General features: G+C 28.1%; 1 protein-coding gene across 27 annotated transcripts in view; it reads right to left on the bottom strand.

Moving 5' to 3' along the window:
• Positions 1 to 8,877: 8,877 nt before the first annotated feature.
• LOC123259336 (serine/threonine-protein kinase MARK2-like) overlaps positions 8,878 to 27,771 on the bottom strand; it is a 60,730-nt gene continuing 41,836 nt past the window's right edge. For 5 of the 27 annotated variants that reach the window (XM_044719751.1, XM_044719753.1, XM_044719754.1 and 2 more), the window contains 14 exons: positions 23,327 to 23,542; positions 22,855 to 23,233; positions 22,550 to 22,785; positions 22,279 to 22,390; positions 21,806 to 21,918; positions 21,383 to 21,584; positions 21,068 to 21,265; positions 20,475 to 20,676; positions 19,605 to 19,784; positions 18,642 to 18,762; positions 18,460 to 18,548; positions 13,444 to 13,485; positions 12,714 to 12,825; positions 8,878 to 12,189 (listed from right to left, as the gene is read on the bottom strand). In XM_044719751.1, the coding sequence (XP_044575686.1) occupies positions 11,971 to 12,189; positions 12,714 to 12,825; positions 13,444 to 13,485; positions 18,460 to 18,548; positions 18,642 to 18,762; positions 19,605 to 19,784; positions 20,475 to 20,676; positions 21,068 to 21,265; positions 21,383 to 21,584; positions 21,806 to 21,918; positions 22,279 to 22,390; positions 22,550 to 22,785; positions 22,855 to 23,233; positions 23,327 to 23,542 (2,421 nt within the window). In that variant the 3' untranslated portion in view covers positions 8,878 to 11,970. Of the gene's footprint in view, positions 12,190 to 12,713; positions 12,826 to 13,443; positions 13,486 to 15,718; positions 15,935 to 16,788; positions 17,104 to 18,459; positions 18,549 to 18,641; positions 18,763 to 19,604; positions 19,785 to 20,474; positions 20,677 to 21,067; positions 21,266 to 21,382; positions 21,585 to 21,805; positions 21,919 to 22,278; positions 22,391 to 22,549; positions 22,786 to 22,854; positions 23,234 to 23,326; positions 23,543 to 25,467; positions 25,742 to 25,830; positions 26,666 to 27,771 lie in introns of those variants that run through there. The other 22 variants (XM_044719725.1, XM_044719727.1, XM_044719728.1 and 19 more) reach the window with 19 other exon arrangements.

Raw genomic sequence — 27,771 nt, 5'->3', positions numbered from 1 at the left:
GGGATGAAACATTTTTTCGAGTTGCGGAGGTTTTCGACTTATCGAGGTTCGACTTAACGAGGTTCTACTGTAATTACAAAATTTAGTATCAAGTTTAAGAAAGTGAACAAAATTCGTTAACAGCCGATCCCTTCTTTTTTTCGCGTCACACTCACTGCGAAAAATGGTACTATCCTTGTTGCACTCATGATTATAAAGCTATTGCAGTTTTATGTTTTTTTTTTTAAACAAATAAGAATTTTGAAAAAAACGCTCTGTTACGAAATAGATATTTAGAAAATCTATTACTTAGCAGAGCGTTTTTTTCAAAATTCTTCTGTGTCTAGGTGGAAAATATAAAGCTGCAATCGTAGGGACCGTCTGTTAATGCGATCCTAATAAACTATTTATACAATTTCATTCATTATAACTTAATGAAATGAATAATAATGTCCAAAAAAATTTATTTGAAAAAGTAAAAATTATTAAGAGTTGCAATTTATGAGTTAAGAGATTTTTTTATTCAAAAGATTCTAGGGGATGAAACTTCAAGTTTATAAAATAATAATATTTTTATTTAAAATTTTACACGAAACGACTACTTATTTGTATAGAATTAACTCACTACTGTCATCTATGTCTTGTTGGGAGTGCCGAAAACTGTTTTATTGACATGAATACGTCGTAAATTACAAATTTCTAAGGAATTCCAGGGCACATATGCTAAGCTCTAAGGTAGTTGTGCTGCGGAGGGAAATAGTGTCAAAAAATTCTAAATTTTTGTTTAATCATTTAAGGTATTAAGATACAATTACCATTCAAATTTGAACTCGATTCGAGTTATTTATTATTAAAGTTCGGATTATTAACATTGCGAGCAATGAGGAATATGCGTTTTAAGTAACATTCGCGATTTGAATAAAAAAATTAACAGTCAGAAACTTTTGAAAAACTAACAAGATATTTAAGAATCGGGACAGTTCCGCTGAAAAAAAAGTAGGTAAAACAGGCAGGAGATATATACTGTGATTGCGGGAATGCGCAAACTTTAAAATAAGAATTGGCGCTGCGATAGGTGAAACAATAATTATTGGAAATAAACATTTAATGGAAAAATAGGTTAAAAATGGCATTAGTTCAACAATCGAATACAAATACTTGTAATGTTGTTATACACTGTAAAAAAAGCGGTGTTAAAATGGACTAATTTTAACACTGCTATGTAACACCTGTGTATTAACCCTTTAACGGTCGACCTTGAATCCCTACTCCCAATTTCAATCGTCTGTCTTCTTCTTTAAGTAAGAGAGCCATAGTCTGTTTTGTGGAGAAGGGGCTTGAAAAATAGTAAGGGGGGGGCACGGACAGGTTATGCCGCTACTCACACAGCCGTATAACGCATTATGATTGGTTTTGCCCCTTCCAGACTGACACCAAGATTTCTCGAGACTCCAGAACGTTAAAGAGTTAACACCGGTGTAGCGGTGCTCTTTTGCATACATTAACATTTATTTAAGAATTTTCATTTTATAAAATAACGCAGAAATCAATTTAATGAATGTTATACAGCAAGTTAAATAATATTTACAATATTAAATGTTTAGGAACAACATAATAATTATTTTTATGGCAATGTATGAAATACCTGGTTCCATTTTTTGCGGTGTTTAAGCACTCATTTTTTTTCCTTACCAATAAACCAATAGAAACGACGAATTGATTCATTTTGTAATAAAGAATCGGATAGATAGGTACTTATAAAATAAACTTAACAGGTGATTAATTTTTGTATTTTAAACAAATTAATTTTTAATTGAAGTCAATCTTTATAAAGTCATTGTCCACTAACATTTTGTTCAAAGCAATTTTCGTGACAACAATCAAGACATTTTGAGCACTGAATCCTATATGCACGCTTACTTTTGTCACATAATTTGCAATACCATTCTAGAGTACTAACTTTATGATTTAGCTTCCAGGGTGTCCTGATCAGTGACGATGGTGCAAGATTTGCCAGGATGATCTAGAGTTTCAATAAAATTTTTTACTGCACTGGAGTTGACTTCGGATGGAGGTTCATCGTCAGATATCCTTTTATCAGCAGCAGTTGACGTACTAGTTTTTTGAGGATCATCGGCAACCTTGTTTCCACTGCCTGTTAAGTCGGAATGGACTTCGGGCGGTGGCTCTTCTTTAGATGTCCTTTTTCAAATAAAAACAAAATCAATTGGTCAGGCGTCAGCTTATTTATATATTATAACTTATAAATTAAAATATTAAGTCCGCTATGGGGATAGTTAATATAATCTTGAAAAAAAAAAAAAATATTTTATTTTATAAAATATTTTTATACTTACTTTAGATCTTCCGCACGAGTTTTTCATGATTTGGGCCCGAATTTGCAAATGTATCGAATGTAATAATCTAATAATATTCAAACTTTGGATGAATGCCATAAACGTGACATGACGCCAATGATGTCGAAGAATTTACGTTGTATTGATGTCCAGAAATTAACTTGTGATTTTTAAAAGAACTATAGAACTCAGCATAACTATAATGTTAAAAAGACTCTACAAAAGCCTTTGGCGATGACATTTTTGCCTTTTATACTAATTATAATAAACATGAAACAACGATAAAGCAAATAAAGTTAAACATATGAGCTTAGCTAAAAGGAAGTAATAATGGTGCCGAACAAAGTAAATCTGAACAAAAACAGTTTCACTGTAAAAAAATCGCGCCAAGTCCACGTTCATAAGACTATTAAGAAAAAAGAAATTTTTTTTTTCTTTACAAAAAGATATAAAATAAAAAAATTAAAAAATTCAAGTAACCGATATGATTGTATAAGATTTTCGGAAATTAAAAAAAATTTTGTTGTAAATTTAAAAATTAAAAAAAAAATTTTGGAACGTATTTAGTGTGCGTGGTTGCAAAATATTTTACTTTTAATGAAATTCGTAAAATCTATTTACTAGTACTTTAATAAAATTGAAATACACAATGACGCACACCAAGTACGTTCCAAAATTTTTTTTTTAATTTTTAAATTTACAACAAAATTTTTTTTAATTTTCGATAATCTTATACAATCATATCGGTTACTTTGATTTTTTAATTTTTTTATTTTATATCTTTTTGTAAGGAAAAAAAAAATTTTTTTTCTTAATAGTCTTATTAACGTGGACTTGGCGCGATTTTTTTTACAGTGAAACTGTTTTTGTTCAGATTTTAGTATTTTTTGTAGTTATAATAAAAATTTACAATTGGTACCAACTTAAATCTCGCGTTGGCTGCATTTTTTATAGCAAACTATCCCCTTGAAGCTACAGTTTATGTAAAAATAATTCCAGCGCACCCTGGCGGGTATAGATGCAAGCTGTGAAATGTATTTTTTTAACTGTAGTTTCCCATCTATTGGAGGATTACCATGTAATCTCAAATTATTTAGTCTGTGGCATGTCACTTTTTACATCGAAAAAAAAGTCAGGATCGAAATTTTCGAGCTTGCTATAGTTTACGTTGATAAAATTTAATAATTTCAAGTAGATTAAGTAGATTAATTGTTATAATTGAATATAATGAACTAATATCAGTAAAATAAAGTATGAATTACTGTTATTATATAAAATTTAGGAACAAAAAGTACCGTAGAATTAAATAAAATTTTGCAACCTCGAAATACCGTTCTGCTTACAGTAAACATACTCGATAGTCTGGAGCTCCGTTTACAACGGATTTGAACGGAACTTGGCGCCAGATTCTACCGAATCTGTGGATTATAAAATTTAAAATTAAACAACATAAGAAATAATGACACTTATAACCAAAAACGTTGCATAAAAATCACTTAACAAAAGAAGTAAAAAATTTTTGAATTACAACATATAAAAACCGCAAGCTCAAATCATTCTTATTATAATCTCAACTTAATCAAGCAGACATCAATTTATTACTGATATATTATAGAAAATACAAGAGAACAACATATAAATCAGAAATTATTAAATGCACAATAAAAATAAAATTTAGAATGCTAAAATAAATAATTGCTTAAAAATAGTCTAATAGTATAATCTAATTGTAGTAATCGACAACGTCGCACGAGTTGCACGTACTATTTTTTATTACAAATGCGGCTATATATGTGGGCCCAAAATCGGGGTCCAGGGGCGAAGCCCCGGCGGGGGGTTGAGGGAGGGGGGCGGAGCCCCCCAGTCTCAAAAACAAATGAAAAGTTAAAAAAAAAAAAACAAATATATATCAAATAATAAATCCAAAGTGATTAATATTAATTAACAAAAAATAAATTCACACATTGAAACAATCAATACATAAAATTAAATAACATTAAATTTAGCTGTCACTTTATAATTTTTTAATTTTCTTAAAAATGTTAATTTCCACTTTCTATTTATTATTAAAATCTTAACGAATATTTATCTTTCTTCTGATTGAACTTCAATGGTGAAATGGCAGTTTTGGAATACCATACATTGAGGCTCTTCAAATTTTTTCACGCACAAACCTAAGTCTTGATCATAAAATACTGTAGAACAGATAAATGAATGAGGAGTTTGACAATCGTCGAATTGAGAAGTTGAATTTTTCTTTCTTGCAACAGTATTTTCTTGCAAAGTAGATTTAAATTTTTTTTGATGGCGTAATGTATCAACTTTAACTTCATTTGATGCTGATGAACGAGGTTGGTCAAAGTTTGATGAAACATTATCTTTGGGTTTGGACATTGAGACTGCTGTTTTAATTAATTTTTCATTTAATACTGGTAAAACATTTGAAATTTTTGTAAAATTTTTTTTCGTCGAAACATCTGAATCGGTTGATTTATTCAAAACGGTAATGTTTGTAATTACAGGAGATGGTTTAGTAGATGGAGGAGTGGATCCAACAGTATTTGTTTTTTTATTCAAAACAATTCCATCGGTGATCATAGAATGAGTACGTTTTTTGTTGTTAACGGAATCGGCAATATAACCTTCAACTACTGTTGATGACTTCCAACCACCATGTCTCTTCATCACTGTCATATCACCTCCAGCATCAGCTAACAATGTGGCAGATGTTCGACGGAAACTATGTCCTGTGTATTTCTTTGCATTTTCTAATTTTAAAAATTCAGCAATGGTTCTAGGCATTGAACCAAACTTGTTAATTCCTATGGGCTGACAAGTACAGCGACCATTTTGGTAATTCAAAAAAAATCTGTTTTACAGGTTTGGGGCCTAGTATCCATATGTTCTTTTGCGTAGTCGTAATATATACCATTAACGGTAAATGATCTTGGCTGATTATTTTTTGTTATCGGAACTTTAATAAATAAAGTGTTCTCATCAATTTTTTTGACATCTTCCAGTTTCATGTTCATGAATTAACTTCTTCTTAAAGCACGAGAAATTCCAAATATTAAGCAAACCGGCAACAGTAAGAATAAAATAAACAAATGTTTAGACTATACAGACATTTTCATACTAAACATATCAATAAATATTTAATTACTTTTGTAGCAAGATATTTATTATCAGGGGCTTCATTTAGAAATTTTTCGATATTTTCTTTTGTAAAAACTTCAGATTTTTTAGTAACGTATTTACACATTTGTTTCTTCAAAAAGAACGTTACTTTTTTGTAATTACCAATATCAACATCATCAAATGCTTTGATAGTAGTTTTCAACATCAAATGAAAAGCCCATAAACTGGGAGGGGCATATTTTTGAGAAAGATTATCAAAGTAGACTACAATTACATCTTCAGCAAAAGAATTTGATTTAACATTTTCTTTACGCCATGCTTTAAAAGCATTATAAGTTGCCACATACATTCGTCTAGATTTTGTTGGCATTGATTGTAAATCTATATTCTTCGCCTTTTATTTTATCTCGTCAGGAACAAAATCATTATAATCATCGTCTAAATCACTGTAATCACTGTCCATATTCATTACGGAATAAGATTATTGTTAAATTAAATAATGTTTAGAAAATATTTCACACCAGAATAATGTTTACGACTGAGCGAAATCCTTAATAAAAAACATTTGAGAATCATTAATAGAGGTTTTAGTATACTTCAGACTGAATCATAACCGACAAAAAGATGTAATTTTAATCATTAATTATTTATTATTTTGTATTTTTTCGGGGCTTTGAATGTTTTTAAATATATTTTTTCGTTTTTTTTGCGGTAAAAGTCAAATTTTTAGAGCAGAAATGTATGAATTGATCGTAAATATGAGCCCGTAGCCTAAAAAATTCCTCTCTACTCGTTTAATAATTGTTTATTTAAGTCAACAGTTGAGCGAGTCCTAAATACGAATTTAGGACACGCAGTGCTATAAACAAATTTGAGATTTTCATACATTATATACGTTTATTTACCACAATAAATTTTGAATGAATTGACCGATTTTCACGCGGTTGGTGGCATTCGACGTAGTTTTTGAAGTCTCAAAAAGAATTTTTGAGTTTAAATTGATCGACCGATGAATTTCGAAATAATTCCGAAAAATCACTTTTTTCGGTTTTCTTTCGAAAACGTAACTCACGACCGAATGAACTGATTCGGACCGGGCTGGCGGCGATCGACGTGGTTTGTTTTTATGTTAAGAGCTGATTAGTTTTTTGAATCGATTGGTAGAGCTGTTTAAGAGTTATTCCAAAAAAACTACATTTAAAAAAATTTTTAACTTCCCGCTAAGAAAATTGAAAATTAAAAAAAATCGGGAAGTTATTGGTTTTACCCCGTTTTGCAAAAATCGAGTTTTCTTCAGATCTCGACGTTTTAAGGTCACAGGAAGTTTCCCTGACTATTCCCGCGAAGGTGTCCATGCGGTTGTGTGTGTGTGTGTGTGTGTGTGTGTGTGTGTGTGTGTGTGTGTGTGTGTGTGTGTGTGTGTGTGTGTGTGTGTGTGTGTAAACCTCTTATAACTTTTGAACAGCTCGGCCGATTGGATCGAAATAGATGGCGATCCAAAAAGTATCATTGTTATTGAAATTTGTGAAAATTTGAATCGATTTGGTTCGATAGATTTTGAGAAATCTCAAAAATAAAATTTTCAAAAAATCGTTTTTTTTTAGAATAACTTCAAAACGGCTCCACTGATCACTTCTAAAAACTAATCCGCTCTTAAGTTTAAAAAACGACGTCGATTGCCACCAGTTCCGTCAAAATCGGTTGATTCGTTCGAGAGTTATCGAAAACGAAAAATTTCGAAAAAAGTGTTTTTTTCACATAACTTCGACATTTCTTTTAGAATCGTTTTTGATGTGATAAAATAATTATTAGAGCCTAAAAAAACCACGTCGATCGCCACCAAGAACGTGAAAATCAATTGATTGATTCGTGAGTTATCGTTATCGAAAAAATTCGGAAAAATTGAATTTTTCAAATTTCTCTAAGATTTTCGGTTCAAATAGTTTGTGTTCAAAAGTATATCATAGAATTTGAAAAACTGTGTGGAATACTGCTAACCGCGTGGAAATCGATTCATTCATTCAGAAATTATTGCAGTTTGAAAATTCAAAAAATACTGTATTATTAAACTTCTATCAGACTTTTGAGTTCGAAGAGCTCAAGAGCTTAGAACAGCTAACTATGAGCTCGGAGAGCTTGAAATAACATATAAATTATATTTTTGAGCTCGAAGAGCTTGAAATAACATGTAAATTATATTTTTGAGCTCGAAAACGTCACGTGCAATTTTAAGCCTTTAGATATGAAATTAGCGGGAAGTTGCAGGGATGGCCTTTAGGGTCAACCGTATTCCAGATTTTTTTTTGTAGTTTTTTTTAGATTTCTCAAAATCTACCGATTCAAGCTTTCTCGAATGGCGCCATCCGCGATGAAATCGGTTGAGCCGTTCAAAAGTTATAAGAAAGTCACACACACACACACACACACACACACACACACACACACACACACACACACACACACACACACACACACACACACACACACACACACACACACACACACACACACACACACACACACACACACACACACATATATATATATATATATATACCTAGTTACGATAGTATTCGAGTAGAAAAAGTTTGAAGGAGAAGCGATTGGTTCGTTTTTGTCTAATCTGGACATGACAAAAATATGAAAAAAACGGGAAAAAATTCATTGTGAAAAAGAAAAAAGAAAGTAAGAATAAAATATAATACGCTAATAACGACTTTTTACGAAAGTGGATATACCTTTTGCGGAGTTGGTCACTATTCAGGACGTAAATTTAAGCATCAAAAGTTTTTTAATGTGTAATAACGTTAAGGTATCTATTACAGATACGTACAATACTTTTCAGGCATGCTCAAATTGTTTAATGAAAGACTAATTGAATAAAATGAGTTATAATCAATATACACGAGAAGTTAAATGTGATAATAAAGATTAATGCGAAATGCTTATGGACAAAGATGCAAAATCGTCGAAAAATATTTATTTAATTAGTATATCGTTAACAGCTAAGAGAAGAATACGATAAAGACGCACTCTAATTGTTGATAAGAAGAAAACCAAAGAGAGAAAAGGAAAAACAACGAAGGCAGGCGGGCAGTACAGTAGCACAGCAGCAGCAGCAATAGGAAGAAACCAGCTTCATCCTCTACACGTTAAATAATAAGTACACAACATTACAGTATTAATTCTAATAAAAGAATTTAATATCATTAATCAGTTTTTGTGCTTATTAAAATAATTGGTGGTTTTCATATCACATTGGTCAGATTGACGACTACAATTAGTGTAGTTGGTTTTTCAACGATGCTTTTGCTTCGGCAGACAGTGATTACTTACCTTTAATTGTTTAACTGTTAATTAATTATTTATTATTATTGAATAAGGAAACATGATTCAAAAACTATTAATTTTACAATTTTATTATAAATATTTTTTTCTTTTTTACTACATTTGGCTAGATATCGAAAACCAAGAAAACCCTTAACAAAGCTGTTTTTATCTATCTACAAAAGAATAAACGTATGATGTGTGTATGTTATTTGTCCAATGACATAACGCGTATATTGCATTAGTAATCGATGACTGCATGAGCAGTACTAATCCGTTTTTCTAATTTTCAATCATAAGCATTTACTTACAAAGACAAAAATTTACTTATATTAAGAATTTATCAAACACATTCACTGCCGGATAGTTACCTTAATTTATATTATCTCTACAAGGAGCCGTGTAGGTGTTAATCATTTTAATTATTTGTCAGTTCAACCGACATAATTTAATGTGTAATTTAATATTCTTGTTGTATTTTTATTTCATTCCCAAGATAATATTCTTATTTTATTAAACGTATCTTTTTTTTTTTTTTTTTATAAATATTAATAACGAGTTTTTACATTTATTTAAGCAAGTAAACGCATTGTGAATCATTGCACCGATCATGCAAGATTATTTTTCAACATATAGAAGAATTATTTATCATTACTTCTAATAGGTTTTTTATAGTTAGATGCCAATAATTATACATATTACACTGTAAAAAAAAAATAATTTTTTTTATTCTCTTATTAAAAATAGTTAATCTTTAACTTTTAATAAAACAATTTTTTTCAAGTCCAGCCATTTAACATAAATGAAGAGGTACATTTAAAAATACGAATTACCATGTATTTTAAATGTAGATAATTTTTAATTCACTATAACTTAGTAAGAAAATATCTGCTACAATTTTTTAATCAATCTAAAAAAAAATCATGCAGATGAAACTAAAACAAAACCAACATTTTCCCATTAAAAATATGACATTATTTTTTTTTCGTTAGAGACTAACTTTTTGAGTATGAGAACGAAAAAAATTATAAATGTATAACAATATTTAATGTATGTATTTGAGTTTATTCATCAGCTTAGTTAATTAAAATATGATGCGACAATTATATAATATTATATTACATTAAATGAAAATTAAAATAATGGAAAATAATGATGATGATACTGTACAGATTAAAAAAAAAAAAATAATTAGTCTCGTTGCCAATTTCACTTGATTTATCCTCATTTTATAATAATAATTTTTATTTACTATATCATATGATTGATGTCATATATTTTTAATGTTTTATATCATTACTGTATCATATCAAAACTGTTGTCGATTTTTGTCAGTCATTTATGAATATCTTACGACATACAGTTCTTGTAATTCGTTACTATGATGTAGAAATATTAAAAAATGTATATGATAATGCATATTTCCAATAAATGATTGAAATATTTGATATTTTTCAATTGTGCAAGTTTTTTTTTTATTCCACTCATTATTAGGCGGATACAAAATACATCCCATTATGAATTATTTGATGACAACTGATGTTATTTGTTTAAAGTGAGATGCACTGAGACTTTTATAACTTAGTATCTTACAATATACAAATAATAATATTTATTCACCACGGTTTAAACATTTTCACAAAAATTATTAATATTATTAATTTATTGGGTTTATCGAACCGTCAATTACTCGTTAAAAAAAATATTTAAGGACAGAATGATTCTCCTTGAAACCTAACATACTTATTTTTAAATAGTTTATTTCAATTGGATATAGCAAATTTTATCGTTACGATATTTTACTTTTTAAAATCTGTGATTGAATTATTGAAGGAAACGATATATATTTATTATTATTATTATCATCATTATTCACAATAGATACGATTAGTGTTGATAGTTTTAAGTATAGTATTATAATTAATATCATTATTATATTATTTCACTATTATTTATTGAGAAAACTCAATATTTATATAATTATATTAAAGCATTTACAAATGCTTGATTATCTAATTATTCACATTCGTTAATAATAATAAAAAAGCGTTTTCTTATTAATTAATAACAAACTTACAATGTTTTAAACGTAGAACTGATCGAACAGTTGTTTATTTCTTCTTTTGTTCACTCAGCCTGCAGCAATTTGAATCCATAAGATTTTCACTTAACAGAAAACGACAATGATATAAGTTTGTGCAATAAAATAAAAGAAAAAATTCAATTCGTCTTATTTATAAAAACAAAAAAAAACACAACTCGCATATGTGATTTCGCGAATGGACGTCAGTAATGAAAACATTGGTGCCACATTGTAAATATATTTATAATTGTTCTAAGAAGCTTAATAAAAAATTGAAACCAGTGGCAGATTTTTGTTTTCTTTTGTTATACATGTATTGTTATAGTTTATAATTATTTATAATTTTATCGTATTCCGATACTCTAGACATTTTTTATGCAATTTAATAGATGATTAACAGGTACAATAATTATCCCAAGGATGTCTTGTGGGTCCGATAGATGAAAATTTACTACGAAAAAAAAATCCATCATGTTTTTTACTTTTTTTTTTTTTTTTATTTCAAGTATTTGATTAAAATTAATTCATTGGATAGTTCTTAACTAAAGAAGTTTAGAACAGATAGTGGGAAAAGTTTGAACACCATGAATTAAGTCTAGTTTCCCATAATAATGAATTAACAAATCTAAGTTGAAAATAATAAAATAAAAATAATAATAACAATCATTTATATTACTTTGATCCCATATATAAAAAAAAATGATAAGCCCGGCCTTGATATTTGGCACACGGGAAAGTTGGAAGGAAAATGAATCATTACAAAAAAACAATCGTCTATAATTAGAGATAGATGTTTAAATCATATTGAATTAATAATTAATTTCATTAACTGTTTGCATTAACATTATTCAATGACGATCATTTTTACGCGATAAATTTATTTAATTTAATGACATTTTGAGTTAATTGTAACAGGAGTAAGGGAAATTAAACAAATACTTCTCGTGTATCTGATTCATCAGAGTCTGAGTCTGAATTCCAGACATAATAGTAATATAATAAATCCTCATTATTTGTCACTGAGTGATTTAATTCATGAAAGGGTTATGGATTAACGTTAGTGGTCAAACCACCCGCAGCCGGCAGTCACAGCTTGAGTTCATTAGCTATTTTACTAGCGATATTCTTGAATCCTATTGATGTACCGAGTATTCTCTTGAATCGTACACCATTCAGCGAAAGTCGAGGTAACTTGCAGACCTCTATTTCCCATTGAACTTGGCTGTCTGTTGCTGCATCTCCGTGCGCACATAGCAATAAGAATCGTTCTCGTTGTTCATATTGACATTTATTTGCATCCAACACCTACAATTTTATAATTGTTTAATTTATTTATATTTAAATTAACTTTAGAATAACTATTGTGAGGTCTTATCTCTGCTAATATTGCTTATACTTAAAGAGTTTGTTATAAATCATAAACAATATCGAAACTAACAATTGAAATAACAATTCTTCTACCAACTCTTCTTTCCATTAATTTATTTATTTCTTCATTATCAATATATGTTTTCAAATTAGGATCATCATCAGTGTTTATGGAATAAATTGTTTGAGTGAAATTTTAATTTAGAAAATCAAATTTTATTCTTCTTCATAGTTATAAAAATTCAAATATTAGATTTTGTTTTCACATGAAATCTAACAAATTTGAATTAATTAAAATAATTTATTTATCAAAGCGAAATTTCTTACTTTATTTGGAAAAAAAACATCGTCCAAAAATAATTAAAATTTCAGTTTATAATAATTACTTTTGATCTTAAAAACTCGTTGAGTTTCAATACAATTGATAACATAAAAATTTTTGTACTAAGATATCACTCTACCTTACGTATTTCCTCCATAATGTCATTTGGATCTCGACTGCTTGTAGTTCTCATACTCCAAGTAAAACGTAAGCTACGTGGTTTAACTTGCTCATCATTAGTTGTAGCTCCACTGAAAAATTCAAAATAATTATACAATTATATAATTAATTGGTATTATTTTCCTGATAAAATATAAATAAAAAAATTCATTTTTTATATTTATAAATATTTATCACAATTCAGGCTTTTCCATAAACTGTATACAATATTTTATGGCCTTAAATTTTAAATTAATAAGTTCAACTTTGATGGGCAACCAATTATTTTTTATAAGAAAATAATTTTGCGTAAAAAATTGTGATAATTAATATCGCTTGAAATTAAAAAAAAATATCATGCAAGTTTTAAAAGTAGTTTAAATTTTATCCATGCACATGCTGACGCATATAAATTTAAAATATATAATTTGTTGTATAGTCAACAGTTTTTATAATTATTTATATGATTATTACTGAGAAAAAAAAAATAAAATTGTTTGCACAGTTAATAAGTTAAATGAAAAAATTTATTGTTAACTTTAAAGAAATGATGGTGTCAATTTAATTAGTTATTACTATATAGTGAAGACAAATTATTGAATGAAATTATTATAAATAAAAGAAAAATAAACTTGTGAACATACCGTAAAATAATGAATGATAATAATAATAATGATACTAATAATAATTAAAACTGAGAAGCTACATACCTTACTACTGGGTTCTTTGGGGGTGCAGTTTGGTCCATGGCGCTGAAATAACAAAACAAAGGCGATTGCTAACGATGATTGAACTGTATAAATGAAATGAACATTTTTTCTTATTTACGACCATCACCAGCGTGTAGTCATTATTATTAATTCTTGAATAATGATTATTAATGCCATTTATTAATCAATGGAGTATTATTTAATATTTTACTAAAAATTCATTAATTTATAATTACTATTTATGATTTAAATTAATTTAATTAAAATTATTTGACAGATATAAAGTAACACTTAATAAATTTATGGTAAAAATTAAATAATATTCAAAGTTTAATTTTTAAACTTACTACAAAATTTTAAACAATAAAATATGGTTAACTTAAGTTAATATTGTATTGTTGTAAAATGACAATTGTTTTTTATATTCTTAAGGCTTATTATTATACAATAAGTTATAATGATGTGGTGATTTAAATGATCAACTGAAGTAAGCATTGACATTTGTTTTTATATCTTTATATATAATGTTTAATTGTAACAAAATATAATAGGCTAGTTAAATAGTATTATTAAATAATATATAGCAAAACAGTTATATCATGCAAGCTAAACAAAATTTTTAAGTAATAAATTAAAAAAATAAAATAATAGAACAAATAAATTTACTAATAATCTAAAGAAGTTTACTTCTTGAATATAGGTAGTAAGAAATAAATTCATACAACATTTAAAAGACGGTTTTAAAATATTTATTAAAATGAAATTATATTTATTATTGCTTCTTAATATTATTAAATTATCCTGCAACTTTTGTAATATATTTACTGCTTTTCATGTAATCATACCTTCAGTCAAACGGTAATAAGTCAACCGAATTTAAAAAGTATAAATCATATAAAAAAAACAAACAACGTCAATTTAATAATTAAAAAAAAATTTTAATATTTTTTTATCTAAATTTAGACGGTCACATAATTGAAGAGCAGCAAATAGTACAGACTATACAGGAATTAAAATTAAAATTTATAAATCTTTATGCAATGTAAATGAATCTAATAATTGTTTAGAATAATAATTACTTTTCAATTTTTAATTTCATTTCACTGTGACACATACATTTCGATTTAATGAAAAATAAACATAACCATTTTTAAATAAAAAATTTGTCTACATTCATGCGTTTATATTACAGTAAAGCATGACCAAAATTTATAATACATGCTACTGATAATATAAAAACAAAAAAAATTTTTAGCACAATAGTTTTACATTGATTTATATCATTTTGCTGATGACTATAATTATCAATTAATTCATACTTTGTTATTATGAAAATTCATTGATTTCATCTAAAATACATAGTTTTATCCTTTAGAATTCCATTTTTATGTAAATATATATTTTTTTTTAATATCATAATAGATTCCTTTTTTGTATTGAGAGATGCATCAATTTGTTATTATTCTGTACTTTAATTAAACCGAAGACTCTAAATAGATATATGATAATGGGAGAACTATTAATTAAAAATATTACTGTTTTAAAATATATGAATATATGTGTCAAAATAAATCATAGATAATTTGATGACATAAATCAATTTGTCTCAAAATGATCGGAAATTAATCTGTTGAATATGCAAAAAAAAAAACATGAAAATTGATTTATATTTTTATAAAACCTATTATTTAGTTAAATGATTAAATAATAGTTTAATACAGTCTCTTATTTTATGATAAACGTAAATTAAAAACTTTAATGTTGATTATGGAGTAGAAGACAAAAAAGCATTAATTTTTTTAATAAAACTTAAGATATTATACGGATAATAGATTTACAGTATTTCCCTTGAATTAAATAATAAAAAGAATAATAATAATTAATTTTATTTGATAACAGAACTAATTCCTATAAATGCATCTTTTTGTTTCATAATTGTACGTTAAAAAGCGGAAAAACGTGAAGTTTAACTGAGCTAAAATCGATATGAATAACAACATCGGATCATGATGAAAGTAATGAGATCACAGTCAAATCTAATGACACAATATAGCCTGAATGGATATCTCTTCGATGTTATCAATTGATTATTATAGATAAATACTTATTTTTAAATAACATTTCAAATATAATAGTATAACTGATAAAAAAAAAAATAAAATAAAATAATAATTATTTTAAATGTTAATAATTTAGCATTAAACCTAGTTATTCTGAACGATTGCCAATACTTAATAATCAGCTTATAGTATACACTCCATTGTCGATTGTTCGCATATCGATTAATTAATATACTTTCCTAATATTAATATGAAAATAATTTTTATTTAAATATTTTTTTCGTTGCGAAGAAGTTTTCACGAATCATCTAGTGTCTGGAATATGCAGCTCTTTTGGCAAGTATACCGATGTGTGAGTTAGCCAGTCTGTCACTCGCTCTCGTTTCAGCATGAAGAAACTAAGCGAGACTTCACCTTTTCACTTAGAAAACCTGTTAATGTATGGGACTATTATAATTAACCGATCCATTGTTTTCAATGACATAAATTCGCAATAACTAATTATTAGTCACGATAGACTTATCCGCTGGCGATGCCGCATAACATTTATATTACTATTACTTTTTGTATTATTTATACATTTTATTTAAATATTTTTCTTTTTTCATCAACTAATACTAGTTTTTTATATACTGTATATAAGCCAACTAATTTAAACGATTTCCAAGCAGAGCATTTTTTATTATCAGAAACTATTTAGGTAGTAAAATACATATTAATATATTTTACAAAGAAATAAATCATAGATGAATAAGAAATCATTTTTAATAATCGTAGGTATTTTTTTTAAATAAAAAATAAAAAATATATATTGACACCCAAATATAATTACCCATTTATAAAAATATTAAATGATGGTACTTATTATTTAATGTGTGACTGAAAGTTATGATTTACAAGCAGAAATAGGGAAGGCACAAAGTTCTGTGCTACGTCTAAGTGCATGAGGCAATCATATGGTTGCCAATATCGACAATATTACGTTCATATCATATCATCGATGTGGAAGACATTTTTATTTTTCAATAATTTATAATATATATATATATATATATATATATATATATATATATATATATATATATATATATATATATATATATATATATATTTAAAAATACATACGTATATAAATTGTTGAAAATTTAATCGAGCTTCTACATACCAATTTTATCCAAATTATTATATGTATATTATTATAGACACTATAATTGTTTGTTTCTTTGTTTTTGTCGATCAGCATACAAAGTTTATAAAAAGTGGTATCTCTACTTTAAACTTCGTGCACCACAGAATAACGGAATTGAAAATACTATTTTTTATTTTAATGAAAAAATTATTTTATAATGTAAATGTCATTTCTTTTTTGTTTTTTTTTTTTTTTGTTCTATAAATCACATTTTCCATTGAGCTTCGACTGTAAAGACTTATTTGCATTCTTGCATCTTAAAAGTTCATCATTATTATAGATATTAAGGGGCTAGTTGTATTTCATTTCTCACAGTGCCCTATGTCATGAGGTTGTTTGCGGAAAATCGCGTCTTTATGACTTTGGTCATCATTGAACTTGAGAAGGAGCCAATTAACTTGGATTCAAGTCCTGCAGCATATAATTTTAACCGATATCAGTAAAAGAAAAAAATAATGAAAAAGAAAAAAAAACGCAATTTAGAAATTTCAATGATGCATTAATGGCTATGCAATTAATTTATCGCGTATTTTAATTTAATGCAATTTGCAGTACTCCGATAATGTATACAGTGACCATTTCATGAAAGACAATTTAAATTATTAATTTATTTACAATATTACAAAGACAATACCGTTATTCTGTGACACACCTTGAGATTAAGCATTTCGTGTCGGCAAGTAATTCAACATGCCATCACCACATATTTGATAATACAATCGTAGCTATTATATCTTATATAATAATCGTAAATTCCAAAAATATGCCTCGCTACAAGTCTGAGAGTGATACTGGATGCACAATGAATATGCGAGGTAGTTTAATTTTGAATTTAAACAGAGTTATAGAATCGACATCATTGTTTTTCGACATTAAGTTGAAAAAAAAAAAAAAAAAAAAATAAGTAAATAAAATAACGTTACTTTTTAACAGAACTACATCATTATTTTTATGTAGTATATTTCGGATATCCATTTTTAATAAAAACAATATATATGTATATAATTATTTCTACAATATTAAATATATTAACATTAAATGCTAATAAAAATAACTACTATATATTTATCCAAATATAATTTCAAAAAAAAGACGCCATCAAGCAGGTTTTTATTTATGGGTCGATTAATGATTGTAAATAATAATACGTGCGCGAAATTATCGATAATAATTAATAAGAAAATAAACTTTAAATAAGCTACATTTAAAATATAACTTTCACTGATAATGGTCGCTGTTAACTCATTGGATTACAGCTGATATTACTGTATGCATAATATGAAATAATTATTTAGTTATTTTACTTTTTTTTTCTTTTCATTAATGCATCGTTATCCCGTGAGGGCTTTTGATAAATAATAGTACATAGTCATTGTGCATCCTTAAAACGAAAACATAAAATGGCATGCAAGCAACAATAGATACGATAATTCTTCGGATTCATTAATTGAAACAATTAATTAATAAAAAAGATAATACTTGGATAATTTAATTTTTTTTAATAAAAACTTATGCATCGCCTAATTTATTTTAGTTATTGTTGAGTGTTAGTTGTTAAAAACCAATTATTAATAGATATAAAAGATGAATAAATTACAATAAGAATAAATTTTTCATGATTTTGGTTAGAAATTTTAATTAAAACTGATCCGAAATAGAATTATTGTATTTAAAAGAGTGGAATTGACTATATTAACATGCAAAATATTTTAATATTAAATGGTTTATAATATAATACTAAAAAATAAGGAAAAAATAGTAACTTACCGCTTAGAGAACCTCGATGACAATTTTGAAAAGAAAGATGGCCTTGCCAGTGGACTTATTGCGCTTGTATCCTGTGTATGAGTATGCCCCTGTAATTTTTGCAACTTCTCAGTTCAATTATCAAGATAAAAAAAATGATTAAACAAAATAATAATAATATATTTCATAACTACTTTACAAACCTGAGTATGATTTCTCTGTGCCCGATTTTGACCAGAATGGAACGTACTGCGACTTGGTACATTTCGTGGAAATGCTGGTGTCGTGGGTGTTGCCAATCTGCTACTCGGAGATACTCCCATACTAGGTCAAAAATTAAAAAAAAAAAAAAAAAACTTATAATTACATTGAAATATGAAAAAAAATTATTATATAATTCAAATAATCTATTAAATATAATAAATAATACTAAATAAGTAGTAATAGTAATAGTAGTTGTTATTTAGTGTGAATTATAATCATTGTTATTTACAAAATTTATAATTGATGCATTGTTAAGTAACAAACAAAACATATATAATTTAGTTATTATTGAAATCGTTTGTGGAGAGAAAGTGTTATAACCTAAATGTTAAATACAAAATTTTAAATGTTTACTATAAGCAGTATCTATGAAAATGATCAAAATTGTCGAAGCTCAGTAGATTTTATAATAAGTTGAAGCATTTTTGCTTTAATGATAACACTTAAATTATTTTTTTTTTTGTTAAATAAAAATAAATCAACATTCGAAAAATGTATGTATATAAACACTAATAACAATAATACTCAATAAAAAAAATTATTAAAAAAATAAAATATGAAAATTAATTATCATGCACTAATGGCAATATGAAATGACAGTATGACCAAAAACTATCCGAGAGCTCCTACAGGAACTATTGATCGAGTATTTTAGTTATGAAAGATTCAATAGACTCATTCGAAAATCTGTAAAATAATATAAAAGTCAACTAGTCCCACTAAGCTTGTGAGTAGTTGCGAAAATTCGACCTCGTCGACGTGTAGATTCCCCAAGAGAGTTAGTGGCCCAATAAATATAATAAAATAATATCAATTTATCTCGATGAAAAAAAATTAATAGGAAACTTTGATAAAATAAATAATTAATTCCGATTGAAAAAGTACGATGGGGAGCCTTGTACCTCTGCCTAAGAGGGTCAGTTGTTGTGAGTAACGAGATGTGAGCATTCCGTGGCTGAGTATCCAGTAGCAACTGATCACTGGGAGCTACACCACTCGTAGATCTGTGACTTGCACTGATGCTGGCAGACTTGATATGACCTCGCGTTGGCCTAGTGCCCTCGGTTAAGCTGTGTACAAAACTAATCAACAAAAGTCCCGATCCTGATCCATTAAATAAATTAAATATAACCAAAGATAGTATTTAAATATGACGCCTGATATATATTTTAAGAAATTCTAAATTATCATAGTTCTGAAAACGAAATTAAAAATACCATCGTGTTTTATTAATAAATAAAAATAATTAAAGTCTACACGATTTAATAAATTGATTTTTATTAATTGAATAGTATTCAAAGTTTTGTCAATTTTCACGAGATCAATGATTATGAACGAATAATTACTGTTAGTGAATATGATTAATGATTGGCAGACAGCAGCTAGCATGCTTTAACAATGCAGAAAATAAATAATCTCACTGAGTTTCGTTTACTCTGCTATTAATTCAAATACACTTTCTTACCCTTTTGATGAGATTTTAAGAAATATAATAAATCATTGTAAATTTACAAAATTTTCAAGTATATTCAAACTAAAGCGTAATTTTTTCTTAATTATTACTAGTTAACTGAGATCTAGTTTAAAAAAAAAAAAAAAAAATCATCATCACTCGATTGTGATAATTGAATAAAATTTGGTTAATTATTAAATTAATCATGCAAAAAAGTGATCAGTGAATGTCATAGTCATATTAGATTATAAATATTGTTATACATACATATAGTAAATATAAAGCTCTTGGAAAAAATAAGATCATAATATTATAATACCTAGGTACGTCATTAGTTCTCTCTGTAGATGAAGATGACGTTTTAGCTTGATCATAAGAAATGGTGCTACGTCGACCAACAGAGCCTGGGGCAGGAGAGGTAAGCGGTCGCACACCACCTACCCCTGAATTTATAGTATTACTTTTGCCCACTCTTCCTTTACTACCAGGACTCGTACCGACGCCTAGAATAAACATTGTCACTGCAAGCTTCATTAGATGTGTTTCAACACAAAAAAACTTAACGTACGCCAACAAAATTATAAATAAATAATAAAATTAAAATCCATTGAAATCTCGGGATTTCAACAAAAAATATAAATTTCAAATCTACAACTATCTAATAAATTTTTAATGAAATTTTAATTATGAATGTTAAGTTTTATAGTTCGTTTGAAAAATGAGTAGTGTATAAAAGATGAGTTGTTTTAATAGTATAGTGAAGAATGTTTTTATATGATTGAAGAATTAATTTTTTTTTTTAAATGAATTTTGTCAACGTAACGAAAGTAAATGTTGAAGATGGAATAAAATAAAATTGAAATAAGAAAATAAATCTCTTCCAATTTATCAATCAAAATTAAATAAACTCACTGGTATCAAGTTGTCCAGGATTATTTTTCGGCGCTGATGTCCGTGTCGATGAAACGCGGGCACTATTTTCTTTAATAGTCGCCGCATCAACGGTGTTCTGTCGTTTAAAATTACTACCACTACTAGCAGTCACTGTTCCACCAGTGACAGTTGATGCATGATTATGGTTCGTTGCATTACCTGGGCTTGGTACACCACCTGAAAACCGATCATTATTATCAGAACTTATACTTAATAAATTCTTATATACAGAAAAATAAATTCTATTTTTAAATTTAAAGGTATTATATATTTTAATAAATTGATAAGACTTACGAAGAGTTTCTACACCAGCAGATGCACGTCTACTAGGTTTAGCATTACTAGCAGAAATACTCCGATGAACACCTCTATGTGAAGGGCTTTGAACTGTACCACCAGTACTTCCTCCACTGCCGCCTCCTGCACCTGAACTAGCTTGTGGCGGAATGTTACGCAGTGATAGTGAACTGCCTGACCGCGAGCCATCACTTTCAGGCTGAAAAAAAATTATTTTATATAATTTTATTATGCAAATATAAATCAACTTTTTATTTTCAAACTTCTTACTGATAAAAAATTTTTAGAAAAAATGAATAATTTTAATCAATTAAAATAAATATTTTGTGACTATAAAGCTAAATATGAGTATTAATATCGACAGTCAAAGAATTTTATCAGCTAAAGAACAGCTGTTTATTTTTAAAATTTTTTACTTACATCAGTAGTTTTACGTCCTAGTAAAAGATAAGTGGCGAAAACATCATCGTATTTAGCCTGTCCCAGCGAGTCTTCAATTTCAGTTCTTGAATATCCCATGATAGCAAGGGCTTCTGTAATAAAATTTTGCAAGAGGCATAGTCACATCGAGTCAAGATTACAAGCTGTCGATAATTCATTCAATTACTAATTTATAACCCAGCTGTATTTTTACAATTCTACCAATATTAACGTGCAACATAAATGATATATATCACAGTACTATGATAACATACAAATGATATTTATATATTAAAATTTTATTAATACCTAATGATAATTTTCTCTTTTCCCAATGAATAAATGAAAAATAAACTAATACATTTAAATAACAATTATTATAATAATAAACACGTGATTGTGCAAAAAAAAATCACTGAAAAGTAAGTTACACAATTTGCAAATTAAATAGGTAGGAAGTGTTATGTACATACTGGCAGACTCACCTATCCTCTTGTGATCTTTATAATCGGGTTCGGGTTCTAAGTACGGTTTCAATTCATCGTCTTCATAGCCCATATTCATCCATTTGTCCTTCATTATATTCTAATAACGTAAAATATATACATAAAATAATATTAATTAATTAATTGCTTGATTAATAGACGTAATAAAATAAACAAATAAATAAATTTATATAATTATAAATTAATATTAAACTAATTAACTAAATTTTTTCAATCAAAAAGATAAATAAACCCGAACCTTATCACCACGTACCTCTAATGAGGCCCGCTTTGTCGGATTAAGCACCAAAAACTTTTTTAGCAAATTCTCGCAGTCAGTAGACATGTAAAAAGGAATTCGATATTTCCCTCTTAATACTCTTTCTCTCAATTCCCGTAATGTGGAACCATCAAATGGCAATGAGCCAGATACTAATGTGTAGAGAATTACTCCTAATGACCATACATCCACTTCAGGTCCATCATATTTTTTGCCTGTAGTTATGGTAAATTTTATTATTAATAAAATAAATCTTTAACTATTGCTCAAAAAATAATATTTACCTTGAAATAATTCAGGTGCTGCGTAGGGTGGTGATCCACAGAATGTATCTAATTTATTTCCTGGTGTAAATTCGTTACTGAACCCAAAATCAGCTATTTTAATATTCATTTCACTGTCTAATAAAAGATTCTCAGCTTTCAAATCTCTATGAATTATTTTCTTTTGATGACAGTACTGCACCGCAGACACTATCTGCCTAAACTTGGCTCTAGCTTCTTTTTCTTTCATTCTTCCATGTAATACCAAGTAATCAAATACTTCACCACCGCTGGCATATTCCATTACTAAGTATAATGTTTTTTCTGTTTCAATAACTTGAAACAATTTTACTATGTTTGGATGATCAAGCATCTTCATTATCCTTACTTCACGGAAGAGCTAAAAAATAATTTAAAAAAATTATTTCAATTTTCTAAACTTTTACTATAAAAAAATCAAAACCCGTAACATAAAGACACAACATAAAATTACCTTTTGAAGACTGCCTGGATTTAATTGAGTTTTGTCAATGATCTTGATAGCCACTTCTTTCCCCGTTGGTATATGTTTAGCAAGTTTTACTTTGGCAAAATTACCTTTACCAATTGTTTTTAGTAACTTATACTTGCCAATGTGAGGCTCCTCAGAGGTCCGGCTTCTTGAAGAAAGCCGCCCCCCGCTGCTCGATACTCCCACGCCATCTCCAGTCTGGTAAAAAATAAATTCAATATTATTAATAAAAATAATATCAGAATAAAAATTTAAAACTTATTGTCCTAACATATATTATATTTATATTTTGTTTATGATATTAATAGTAGGTACATCATTTTGATTTCAATGAAACGATAAATGTACTAATTAAAAAAAAACACACACACACACACTCGATTATGGTTGACAATTTTAATTCACAATTTATGAACAATTGATTGAAATAGCAGATATATACATACTCCATAAAAAGTATCAAAATAAAAAATATTTCAATATGTGTCAAGTAAAATAAAATACGTTTAAATATATTAAGGAATGGTAATAATATAGACCGTAGAATTAATTGAGCTTTATTTAGAACAACAAGATACCAAGTAGTTTTAATAAATTGGCGACAATCAGTATCCTCAAGGTTACTAAACATATCAAATAATAAACCAATAATGTTTATAGCATTTAATTGAATATATGATAATAATACTGAACCTAAATTAATGTGGTTCACTTGATTTTGTTATAATAGATTATATATTAAAATTATTAGATCTAGGATAAAAATAAATTTTTGACTGTTGAAATTATAATGAGAAGGAATTATAATTATTTAATGTTATTACCCTCAGTAAACCACGGGTGACCATTTTACAAGTGGTCACTGTAGCAACCTTCGAAGCCGCCAGTTTCTAACTTTATATCTATTAGCTAATGATTTAGAAAATTTTCCTTTCTCTTGTAGCAATTAATTCAAAAAAATGAAAACAATATTATTGTCATCAGGAAATTTTAAATAAGGTGAGACGAGTCACTTGTGAAACATATCCGAAGATCATTATTCAATTATAGAAAAACTTATTATAAAACAATAAAAGTATCATTCTCAACTCTAGATGATAAGTTTAAACAATAAAGTGATTTAAACATTTTACAAAAAAAAAAAAAATAAAATAAAACAAATAAACTATTTAATTTAATGTGGTATATCGTCTGATGAAAGGATAGATGAAATTATATGAAGTTCTATTACGATTCCAAAAAAGCACCTTCACTTCACGCTTTTCATTCGGTCGCGATACCTTTTTTTGTTCTTTAAGCGTCATTATTTTTATGATTAACCACAAAACAATTTCTCGAACTCCAACATGTAAATATTAACATTTGTAAACTATTACAGTAGTAAGTTAAATGTCCATTTTTTTTCCTTATCTTGATAAAAATATTTTTTTAAAATGAGTAAATACTCCATGTTCAATTACAAGATATAATTTTTAACAACTCAATTATTATAACATTAATTAATATTTTTGATCTAACTATTAACAGAATATCCTTCATTGAATATGTTTTATGCACAATTAAACTAAAAAGAAGATAATTTTGATTTTATCAAATAGAGAACTAACGGTTTCGAATCGCGACTGTCTCATGAACTAAGGGATGAAAGGGAGAATCAATACATGACGCCACTCCCGCCAGCATGGTAAAGTGCGCGAGCCAGTCACCCTTGTCGCTATCCGCTCTTCTAGTTATCAACGCATGCGCGTTATCGACTTTCTTTTAATAGTGACGACACTATTCGCTTAATAGTCAAACATGTTATATATATAATACAGCTATAAGGTATACGCATATACAAGTACTAGTTTAAGTTGAGGTTGCTGAGTATAAACTTTGAGAAAGGTCAGCTGATTTACTAGTTATACTAGCAACCCCCTACATCCTACATCATCGTTACCATTATCACCGTACAAACATACATACACGGATGCCTAAATTGTTGACTGGATTAATTCTCTTACCGATATACGTTTATAATAGATCAATTAAAATACATTACACGGATAAATTTTAAGAGTTGTTGAATAAAATGAATAAATTAAAATATCAGAAGGTAGATGAAGAGCGTTAACCATTAATACCTTCTGATGAACTTGAATGGCTTTCTGCATGATGTCGGTGAGCGGTTTGAGGGCTCCACTAACCTCGGGACGGTGACGAGAATCACTTTTCTTAATCACTACAGGTCTAGCTACCCTCGCTAACTGCTGGGCTCTCGACTGGACTTTCAAAGGCATTTCTGTTTCCTGACCACGTCTAGTATCTGATGCTGTTCTTGATAACTTAACTGCTGGCCTTTTGATTGCTGCATTCCCCGTTGAATTTCTCATAGCCTCACCTCGTTGCAACGATGCCCTTGATTTTTATATCCAATTATTTTCATTATTTTTTTGTGTACTTATTTATTTATAATAATTAAAAACTATAATTAATAATCAATTTACCCATCAGCTTCATCGTCAGTAACGTTGTTCAACAAATCTTCGTGTTCACGATAACGAAGTTGAATTTGCGGTTGCAAATCAGTACTATCGCGCAATTTTGTACGAGCTGCAATAGTCCCCAATTCAATAGCTTTTACTTGTCGTTCCAGCTGATCCAACATGTCTATGCTCTGATCCGCAGGTGGATTTTTCGGCTTCAAAATCGTATCCAATTTAATGGGACTATCATGAACGGTTTCCCCGTTATTGGTTTTGTTGCTCATTTGCTTGGCTGGTGGTGCAGGTGATGAAGTTTTGATAATATTAGATCGTTCAAAAGCTTTAAACTTTTGTACAATATCTTCATTCCACAAATTTTGTTCTGCTTGCATATTAGTTTTCCGCTTTTGAGACATTGACGGTGAACAAGGTACTGAAAGTTTTTCAAAATTCTTTGGTAATGAACACTCTAATGCTGATCGTTTTTCAACAACTTTGAGACCTCGATCACCTTCTATCAATTCCCATTGCTTGAGATTGTCAAAAGTCGATGATTCGGATTTTTTGACGTCCTCTCGTTCAAACTCTTTATTTTTTTGAGATCCGACTATCAAATAACTATTCTTTGATCCGTGTAAACCTTGAGATGACTGAAGATGTTCAACACTACGTAATTCAGCAATTCGACCACCTCGATCCGCCATGGCTCGGTTTTAAACTTTTTTTTTTTTTTTTTTTTTTTTTTTTATCAACTTTAGATTATCAGTTTCTTTTAGTCCTTTTATTTTATTTTTATTTTTAATTTAATAAATTTCCACGTTGACAATCAGACCAAGATCAACAAGTAGTTTGCGTTCTGTTAAAATTAATAAAATAAAAAATATGTCCTGTGTGTGTTGTATAGCCTCATTAGCAAGCGGTTATGATCCTCAACAATTAATACATGTAATATGACTTATTTTTTATAAACCATTACAAAAAAAAACCCGGTAGTATAGGGAAACACCAAAAAAGCAAGCCGTACCATAAGCAACAAGTATTGCATAAAAAACACCACACTTTTTGTTTTTGTTAAAGTTTAAAAAAAATGATATTTTATTAAAAAATAAAAAAAAAAAAATTTGTTGATGCGTTGTGTAGAATGGATGTCTGGCCTTGTCTCAATGTCTTATCTCATCAATCAAAAGCCTTGGCAGTATTGTCACAAATTGATTTTATTACCTCAAAACTTGATTGTATAAAATTAAAAACAGACTTGTTAAAAAATTTATGTAACTAAATAACTTTGAAGAAAAAATATTTTTGTGAATTAAAAACCTATTACATAGTTATTAATTAGCACATGAATAAATTTAAAAATAACAAAAAATAATAAATTTTAATAAGTGTTAAGACAACGTAAGTGACGCCCGCAAAGAAATAATAACTACTTGATTTGTTCTCCCAGTGCGATAGTCAAGCCTTGTCGTAACAATTTCGTTATCAGCCAGCTGCTGATAAGCGAATTTTGATAGCTATATGTTGTGCCTAGTATTTTAGCCGTTGTTACTTGTAGTATCATTATCATTTAAGGATTAAGACAAGTATAAGTATCTTCGTTCACGAGTTGATCGCATTGACCATGCAACGTTACCCCAAAGCCACTCCTTCATTTTTTTTCTTTAATCCAGCTCATTCTTTTTGTTTTTTACTTATACACTCATATTTGTACTGTTGTACTTTACTTTAATTTATTTTCTTTTCTTAATACGGTCGACTTATCCTTCGTACTCGATTGCAGACTTGAAGTCTGCTACTTAAATCGACACACAGACAGAATTGAAGGCAGTGCGGTAAAGAGGCGGACGGAAGAGGAGGAAAGCCAGTGGAACGAGTGAAACAAGAACGAGTGGAACTATGCGTGAGTCATGATCGAGGATTCACGAAAGCCTTCTTTACTTCGAGTGCGTGGAAACCGATCTA

This window comes from Cotesia glomerata, linkage group LG2 (assembly GCF_020080835.1).
Source record: "Cotesia glomerata isolate CgM1 linkage group LG2, MPM_Cglom_v2.3, whole genome shotgun sequence".
NCBI classification, from domain to species: Eukaryota; Metazoa; Arthropoda; class Insecta; order Hymenoptera; family Braconidae; genus Cotesia; species Cotesia glomerata.
Note: the sequence above shows the minus strand (reverse complement) of the source record. Positions and strands in the feature narration are given on the sequence as shown.